The following is an 8,750-nucleotide window of genomic DNA, read 5'->3' as shown; positions in this document are numbered from 1 at the left end:
ATACAAACTGAGTGATTGCAAACAAGTTCTTAGTGAGTCTTTTATATTTGTGAAGGGTATTATAGCTTCGGTGCAACCGAAGTTAACGTTTTTCTTGTTTTCTTACAATTCCTTTGATTTGTTGTAACAAATGCACGAATATGTACATTTTCGAATGAGTTCCCTTTTAGTCTTGTTTGGGCACTCTCAACACACAGAGCAAATACACAAAACAATGTTAACTGTTAATCGATTTGTGCTAATTTGCAATTTTGCACTGATTACTGGTTATCCATCACTTCTATGGAATTTTCAGCAGCAAATAAATGGGTCGGACCTCATTGAAATCACAAATAAAATTAATTTGGAGCGAAAAATTTACGCATTCGTCATTGTTAACGCCTATAACACCAGCCAGAGCTGCCTTTCGGACGAGACCATTAAAAGATTAAGTGCTAATAATATCGTTCAATTAATGATGGCTCAAAGCCAATGTTCGAGCTCCGTGGAACGTTTAAATGACGAAAAGATTTTGATCCGCTGTCTACCGGAGAGTCTTTCACTCGAGTTATTGGATCCAATGGTAAACTGCCTTGGAAATAAACGCAATACTCGCATACTTTTTATTTGGAATGAGGAATATACCGCCGCATCGAGTGAGAGGCGTCTACAGTTGCAGACACAGCAACAACTGCTCTTCAAATATTGCGCTGAAATGCGTTTGCTGAATGTAATCGCCATTTACTGGGACTACTTGAAAGACGGACACTTCTACACGTTCAGCTATTTCCCGGAGTTTCATCTTCAACGGAAGACATTGCATGAGGATTGCTACCCAAACCGTATAAAGGACTTAGAAGGTGTCGCCATACGAATGGCTCCCGATCAGTTAGAGCCATGGAGCCTTGTGTGGCAAGACCGTAATGGTGACATACAGATCGGCGGGTTTTTGACGAGATTTGTGCGGGAGTTCGCTAAACGAAGTAACGGCACGGTTAGCTACCCCATGGCAGTCACGCCAGAAAGGGCTCCCACATTAGCAGAACTGATGTTTTTATTGCAAAATAACTCAATCGACATAGTGGCTGGCACAACGACGGTTAACTCCGCCGACATGGATGTATCGGCAGTTATATTGCCTATAGATTGGATAATTATGCTGCCCCTGCCCGCACAAATACCTGATAGTGAAATATTTTTGACGCTTCTCAATTCATCATTGGGCCTGTTCCTGTTCATACTGCTCTTTGTGTTTTCTTTTGTACTCACCGTGGAGGCTCTGCTCTTGCAACGGCGTACCGCAGCCGAAAACTTACTCTTCTTCTTTTGGATACTGACTAATGTGGTGCTACGCAGTATTATCGGACAGCCGTCGTCTTCAAAAGTTGGTGTTTCAGCAAAATTAATTAAACGTTTCTTATACATGACGCTTTTCTTGAGCGGGATTTTCATGAGTACCTTGATGTCTGCAGGCCTACAATCGTATCTGACTAGTCCCGTTCGATATCCCCGAATCAACACTTTCGAAGAATTCCTAAAGTCCGATATAACTATCAAAACAAGTCAAGCTGGCTACAAGGCTCTCGATTTATATGTGAGTAGACGAAACCTGAACGTTGTAAAAAAAAAGTTTATTTCTTCGAACTCGCTGGAGAAACTACAAAGGCAGCGTACATATTTAGATACCCGTTACGGTTATACAATGTTCAGTAATCTATGGGATGTCTTGGCTAGATATCAGACTTATTTGCCACAACCGCTATTTTATGTGAGCAAACGACTTTTCATAACTAAAGGAATGCCGCTGGTTATGCCGCTGCAAAAACACTCGATTTACAAAGAAGCTTTCAATATAATGATAAACCGATTACATTCAGTCGGACTGACTGACCTCTGGAAAAGGCAGGTGTATGAGGATATGATAGTGGCAAAGAAATTGAATACCTCATATCGGATGGAGGGTGTGCGAAATGCAAAATTAGATTTGGAGGACTTTTACTGGTTGTGGTGGCTCTATGGAATTGGAATGGGCATATCAACCCTGGTATTTTTCACGGAGCTTTGGTATTACAAAAGAACAATAAGAGTGGCGCCAAAGGAGCAGAAGCTATCGAGGAAAAGAGCGGTAAGACGGCGACCGAAAAGAGTGAATCCAGTTTAATTATGCTCGCCCCGCACAAAAATTTCATTAAAAAAATATAATAAAGTACTTCATCGAAAATCTTGTATAATAAATTACTACTTGTACAACATGAATTTAAGTTAAAAATTCGGAAATATTTTTTTATTGTGCAATCATGCAGTCAGATATACATAGATATATCTGTGTTTGAAAAGGGCCCGTGCAGAGATCCTCTCAAGCCAATTTCCCTATTGTCCCCATAACAAGTGTCTCATGTGGAATTAGGTAACTGGACTAAGAGACAGTATCATATTTAGCTAAAGTGGTATCACAACTCTTCTTGTCTTTAGCCTTAATCCTAACTTTATTACAATTATTTTTCAACAAATATTCACATCAAAAGCAATCAACAGTTAACTTAATGCGAAACAGTTCAAAACTTTCTTAATCTTAGACTAGTGAAAAGAGTATCCGAAATTGGCCAACCTAAGGGCTGTCTCGTCGGTCGCTCTCCACTTTTCTGCTTAGCCAGATGCTTTTTTACCGCTCTGTCATAACACCAAAGTTCAGCAAAGAACACCAGAATTGATAGACCTACACCGACGCCATACAACCACCACAGCCAGTAGAAGCTGCTTAAGTCCAAACTTTCGCTTCTCACATCGTTTACTGGATTAGTGGTGTTCAGTTTTTTTGCCGCAACCATATCGTCGTACTCTTGGGCGGTCCATAAGTCCAACAACCCCACGCTTTGTATTTGATTTATCATATTATTGAGCGCATCCGTGTAAATTGAATTCTTCTGCAATAGTATGGCCATCGGAATCCCCTTACTTAGATATATATCGTTATTCACATAAAAAAGCGGTTGCTGCAAGTGAGATTGATACTTGCTCATGACAGACAACATTGGGCTGAGTACTGTGAAAGCAAAGCGTGGATCCAATATTGATCGTTGCCGTTGAATTTTTTCAAATGAAGGCTCAATGCATAGTATATCATCTAACACTTTAAGATATTTCGGGGGGAAATATCTGGGAAGCAAGCTATACTCATATTTGCTTATTTTTACTTTTATTCCCGAGTGGTACAGCTCTGCGAATTTCGTTATACGCGGATAGCGAAGACTGCTAGTCAGATATGATTGAAGACTTGCAGATATCAATGTACTCATAAATATGCCACTTAAGAAGAGAATTATATATAAGAAGCGTTTCACGAATCTCGCTGAAACTTCTACTCGAACGTACGACGGTTGGCCAATTATTCCTCGAAACACTACGTTGATGAGTGTCCAAAGGAAAAAGAGAAAACTTTTAGTTGACGTTCGGCGTTGCAAAGTCAAACTCTCAAAGGTGAAGACGGAAGAAAATATAAAGAGTAAGCTGAGCAGTAATAGGCCCAAAACTGAATTGAGAAGGAACACAAAAATTTCGCTGTCGGGTATTCGTGATGGCATAGGCAGCATAATCGTCCAATCCACTGACAGTACAGCTGCACTTATGTCCATAAAGTTGTTTGCATCGCCCGCAATCGCGATTCCACTAACTATATCAATTGTATCATTTTGTAAAAGAGTAATCATAGTTCCCAATTCTATAAAGTTATCTGTTACCACTGGCAATGGATAAGAAAGTGTGGCGTTATTCTGTTTAGCAAACTCTCGCAAGATTTTAGTAAAAAAGCCACTGATCTGTATGTTACCGTTCCGATCACGCCACACAATTGTCCAAGGCTCCAACTGATCGGGCAGAGTTCGCAAAGCAATGCCTTTTAAGTCCCTTATGCGGTTCGGGAAGCAATCCTCGTCCATTCTTTTCCGTTCAAGATGAAACTCTGGAAAATAGCTGAACGTGTAGAAGTGTCCGTCTTTCAAGTAGTCCCGGTAAATGGCGATTACATTCAGCAAACGCATTTGAGCGCAATATTCGAAGAGCAGTTGTTGCTGTTTCTGCAACTGTATACGCTTCCTACTCGTTGCGGCCGAATACTCCTCATTCCAAATGAAAAGCATTCGAGCATTACGCCTATTTTGAAGGAGATTGAGCATTGCTTCCAAAAGCTCAGCCGAAAATCTCTCCGGTAGGCAGCGGATTAAAAGCAGTTCGCTTCTGGCTCGCTTGGTAGATGAGCTAGAGTTGTCCGAATTCAATAGCTTAACGGTCGTGTTAGTGCTAATTATTTTAATATCCTCATCACGGAGGCAGCTAGGCTGGAAGTTGTAGGCATTCATGACGATAACTGTGCTAATTTTCCGCTCCAAATCAATTTTCCTCAGAATATAACTTATACTTGAGACATTCGAAGAGTTCCAATTCAAAGTTGGATAACCCATCAGCAGTGGCAAACTGTAAAATAGCAGTATATTGCCGGAAGTTAACATTTCCGCTTCAAAACACTCTCTGAGAACGCACTTAAAAGACTGATTTAAGGTTTATTGTTTCGCTGTATTTTATACAATGCTGCTTTTAAGGCCTTCGATTCGTTTCATTTCCTAATGGATTACAGGAACTAATAAAAAAGTTGTAATATGAAATTAATATGGTGAACGATGTTATCTCATCGAAAATAAATGCTTAAGTAACGGTTACGAGTGTCATCAGAGCATAAGGAGGCAAACGCGCGGCTTGATTGATTAAGGCAGGCGATCATTTGTGACACCAAATATATCACGGAAGAGTTACTAGCGATGGAAGTGAGCCGATAGGATATTTATAGCCCATTTGAGGAGTTATTTGCATTAAAAATAACAATGGAATGGCATTTTTAATGATTCTCCCAGAAAGCATAATTATATTCACATAATGTTGTTCTAAACTAAACTACTTCATCGTTAAAGTGTTTAATACATCATGAAACTGCTCCTTATTCGGCGCTTCCTTATGCAAAAGTTCACCCCTTGCTCTCATATTTACGAAAGTGATCGTCCGCCAATGCACCAAACGACCCGCAGCAGTTGCCCACAGCGTCATCTTATTAAGAGGGATCTATGATATGAGTTCTCAGCTAAAATAAGTCGGTCCTTTACTATATATTCTGAGGTTATCCCACTAGATTAGTCAAAGCTAATCATAGGCACTGCCTGCTGAATGGCAGTGAAAGCAGAACACCAGGAGATAGTGAATCCGATTACCCAATCGATGAAGCTGGACCATGAAGAAGTCCGAACAGCAATTACCCGCCTGAAAAGCAACAAAGAGGCGGGTGAGGATGGATTGTCGGCCGAGCTATTCAAATGCGACGGCGAATAAAGAGCATGCATTAGCTTCTTTATAGAATAAAGTAGGACGAAAGCATACCCTCCGATTGGAATTTAAGTGCGCTCTGCCCAATTCACACAAAGGGAGACCCCGCAATCAGCGCTAACTACCGAAGGATAAGCCTCTGCAACATCGAGCGCACTGTGTGAAAGATTAAAACCCCTCGTCAACAAGCTGATTAGACCTTATTCGTGTGGCTCTAAACCTGGAAAATCTACTATCGACCAGATTTTCACCATGTTGCAAAAGAGCCATGAAAGGAAGATCGACACACCCACCTTTTTGTCAATTTTAAAGCCGCCTTCGACAGCACGCAAAGGAACTGGCTCTATGCCGCTATGACTGAACTTAATATCAATGCAAAGCTAATACGGCTATGTAAGCTGGCTAAAGATCCGTCTGAATTGGGAAGGACCTCTCCGAGCCGTTCGATACCAAACGAGGTTTCAGACAAGGCGACTCCCTTTCGAGCCCCTTCTTTAATCTATCTATAGCAGGTGTACGCCGATGATATTGATATCATTCGCCTCAACAACCGCGCCGTTAGTTCTGCTTTCTCTAGAATGGATAAGAAATCGAACAAATAGGTCTGGTAGTGAACGCGGGCAAGAGGAAATGTCTCCTGCCATCAAACAAATAAAGACCAGGTGCACAAGGACCTGGCTTCGCTTGGAATTTTCAATTGAAAGACACCACTTTCTAGATTTGACGAAGTGTGTCAAAAAAGGTGTTGGCAGTAAACATATTATTGGCCACAACTTAAATTAATAGCCAATTTTGAACTATGTAATATGATATAATAATTCTAGTGGCGTTCCTCATTAATTTACTTGCCATAATTCTCACTCCATATTTTATATAGCGTGGGATAAAACATTTGTTCAAGACAAGCAAGCAAATATATCATTCTCAAAATGCAAGGCTGGCGGGAATGCCAAACACAGGGTGGAAAAACCAACTGTGATAAAAGTCCCCCGACTGTCCCGAGTGTATAGTGCTTATAGGTGAATTAGCAATTCAAAACCTTTTCAAAAACCGAAATTTCCAAAATAATACATTTTTCTTAGTCTCGTTTGCTTAGCCGTTTTCCCGGTGTCGAGATTATAGGATTAGTTGGTCTTATTAAGGTCTCATGATCACTTCCCTAATCTATGGTCAACGACTGATGTACTACAAAATCTGGTTGGTAGCGGTATTCCTCGGATGAAGAAGTCACATTTTTTGTAAATCCGCTTTCCGTGAGAGAAATCCATTAATTTCTATTATTAATTACCATTATTATTAATATAATTATTAATGGCACATGTCGTGTTCTGCGCACGCACGAGCGATTTGTAGAACTAAATGTGAGCTTAGAGCCATGAGACTTAGCAGTACTTGTCTAGCCAACAACCAAATATGTTGTGTCTACTTATCTTTGCCTCACTTCAGCTTTCAAACTGCGTAACTCAGGCAAAACTCTGGCCTCTGGCAGAAGAAGCGGTTTCTAACGGTGATTTTGTGGACTCACTCCTTCGAATCTATGAAGAGAACGCTTTTAATACAATACTTGTGTTGGGAGAAGCAACAAAGCCTTGCTTTTCTGTAAGCGAAATAGAAAAGAAAATGCAAATACCTCTAATCATTGCCACAGATAGCGCTTCGGAGGACAAGTTAAAGGACCGCTTCAATACCAACCTCATCGCAATTGTGTGCTTGCCTGCAAACCATCCAGATCTTGAGCTACTCAGAGTTTTAGCCGCCAAGTTGCACCATAGCCGTCAGACGCGTATTATTCTATTGTTTGGAACAACTAAGCCTACAGCGATTCTGCTAGACGCCTTGACTGCTTACTGGGAGGAACAGTATATCACAAATGTTATTGGTTTCAGCGATTTGCAGTCATACTTCTATCGTTATTATCCATTTCCGAACGGACATTGGAGACGCGAGCTTTTGAATAGCTCCAAGCTTTACTTTCCACCTCACCAAAGAGATTTGCAGGGAAAACCTTTCCTTACCTTACCGGGGCAAATTGTACCCCGCTGCCTAATTTATGTGGATTCAGCCGGCCAACAGCACCTGAGCGGCTATGTTGGGCTCCTGCTGCTCACCTTTGCAGAAAAATACAATATTACCTTGCAGTATCTCTATCCAGTAATTCCAGGAGAAATAGTGCATTTAACGGTTCTATTAAATTTTGTGACAAATGGTTCTCTGGACGTAGCAATCACATTGGTTCCCCTATCCTATAATGGAAATGACGTTTACTCATTTTTGACTTATCCGCTGGAACTGAGTGGCTGGTTTATTGTACTACCTTGTCCTCGGCCACTAGATTACTCTGAAATATACGCGATCGTCGTTACAGCCCAAGTGATCGGCATTTTGATAATACTCAATATTATTTTCTCAGCACTGGACACTATTATTAAGCATCAATTCTACAAAAGTAGCGATGGTATCATTTGGACTGACATTTTGGTCAACGATAATATTTTTCGGGGAATTTTCGGTCTCTCGTTTATCATAAAGAGACATCCGGTGCTATCACTGAAAACGCTTTACGTGTTTCTATTTCTACTGGGCTTATTCATCAACAACATGTACTCGGCGTACTTTCAAACCCTCTTCACCAGTCCACCTCTACAGCATGAAATATTGACTTTCGACGATATGCGAGACCAGAATTTAAAAGTAATGTTTGATCGCAAGGAAATATCAACGGTGAAAGACTCACTTGGCTCCGATTTCAATCGAACATTCAAGGATATATTACTGTTAGAGGATACCAAAATATTTCAACGCCATCGGAGAGATTATGACACCGCGTATGCCTATTCAATGCCAGAATCACTTTGGTCAATCTTCCAGGCACAACAAGAAACATTTGAGAAAAAACTGTATTGCTTAGCTCCGACGTTAAAATTTTTTGGCTTATTGTTGCTGGGCATACCTTTGGCCGAGAACTCGTACATCATGGAGCCGTTGAATATGATGACCTTGCGCGTCGTGGAAACTGGGCTTTTGGAGCATTGGCGTACAGTGACTTACCTAGATATGGTAACAAGTGGCCAGTTGTTGAAGGTAGAATCTAAAACGATGGAAAAATTCCACAATATCAGCATCCAAGATATCCAATTACCAGTTTATTTACTGTTATGTGGTTTAATTGTAGGCGGCACGATTTTTATTGCCGAACTTTGTTTATTCAAATTAAAGAACAAACAACAAGTGAGAAAATAAATACGGAAATAAACTCATAATATTTCATTACTTAGTACGCTTCATTCTTAAGGCATCGCCTGAGCCGGAGTCGATCTCTTTATTACTATTTTTTTTTATTTAGAAGTATAGACTAAGTGAAGGGCCAAAAGCGATACAAATTTATGTAAATAATTGAACGTTTA

At 40.5% G+C, this 8,750-nt stretch overlaps 3 protein-coding genes across 3 annotated transcripts; 2 read left to right on the top strand and 1 right to left on the bottom strand.

The window, feature by feature from the left end:
* Nucleotides 1-214: 214 nt before the first annotated feature.
* LOC125780169 (uncharacterized) lies at nucleotides 215-2,140 on the top strand. Its single transcript, XM_049461866.1, has one exon. The coding sequence runs from the start codon at nucleotides 215-217 to the stop codon at nucleotides 2,138-2,140; it is 1,926 nt and encodes a 641-aa protein (XP_049317823.1).
* Nucleotides 2,141-3,601: 1,461 nt separating this feature from the next.
* LOC125780168 (uncharacterized) lies at nucleotides 3,602-4,484 on the bottom strand. Its single transcript, XM_049461865.1, has 2 exons — nucleotides 3,717-4,484; nucleotides 3,602-3,649 (listed from the first exon to the last, which is right to left on the bottom strand). The coding sequence occupies exons 1-2, from the start codon at nucleotides 4,482-4,484 to the stop codon at nucleotides 3,602-3,604; spliced, it is 816 nt and encodes a 271-aa protein (XP_049317822.1).
* A 2,482-nt stretch (nucleotides 4,485-6,966) lies between these two features.
* LOC125780167 (uncharacterized) lies at nucleotides 6,967-8,586 on the top strand. Its single transcript, XM_049461864.1, has one exon. It carries the CDS (start codon nucleotides 6,967-6,969, stop codon nucleotides 8,584-8,586), a length of 1,620 nt encoding a protein of 539 aa, XP_049317821.1.
* The last annotated feature ends 164 nt before the right edge of the window (nucleotides 8,587-8,750 follow it).

Source organism: Bactrocera dorsalis, unplaced genomic scaffold (genome assembly GCF_023373825.1).
Source record: "Bactrocera dorsalis isolate Fly_Bdor unplaced genomic scaffold, ASM2337382v1 BdCtg148, whole genome shotgun sequence".
Classification (NCBI taxonomy): Eukaryota; Metazoa; Arthropoda; class Insecta; order Diptera; family Tephritidae; genus Bactrocera; species Bactrocera dorsalis.
This window is presented reverse-complemented; position numbering and strand designations above follow the sequence as displayed.

Bases quoted from the DNA above. Each gene is read 5' to 3' on its own strand.
- LOC125780169 (XM_049461866.1), top strand. From the start codon at position 215: ATGTTAACTGTTAATCGATTTGTGCTAATTTGCAATTTTGCACTGATT.
- LOC125780168 (XM_049461865.1), bottom strand. From the start codon at position 4,484: ATGTTAACTTCCGGCAATATACTGCTATTTTACAGTTTGCCACTGCTG. The intron at 3,650-3,716 runs GTAACAGATAAC...CAATTGATATAG, and splicing joins TTTCTTATCCATTGCCAGTG to TTAGTGGAATCGCGATTGCG.
- LOC125780167 (XM_049461864.1), top strand. From the start codon at position 6,967: ATGCAAATACCTCTAATCATTGCCACAGATAGCGCTTCGGAGGACAAG.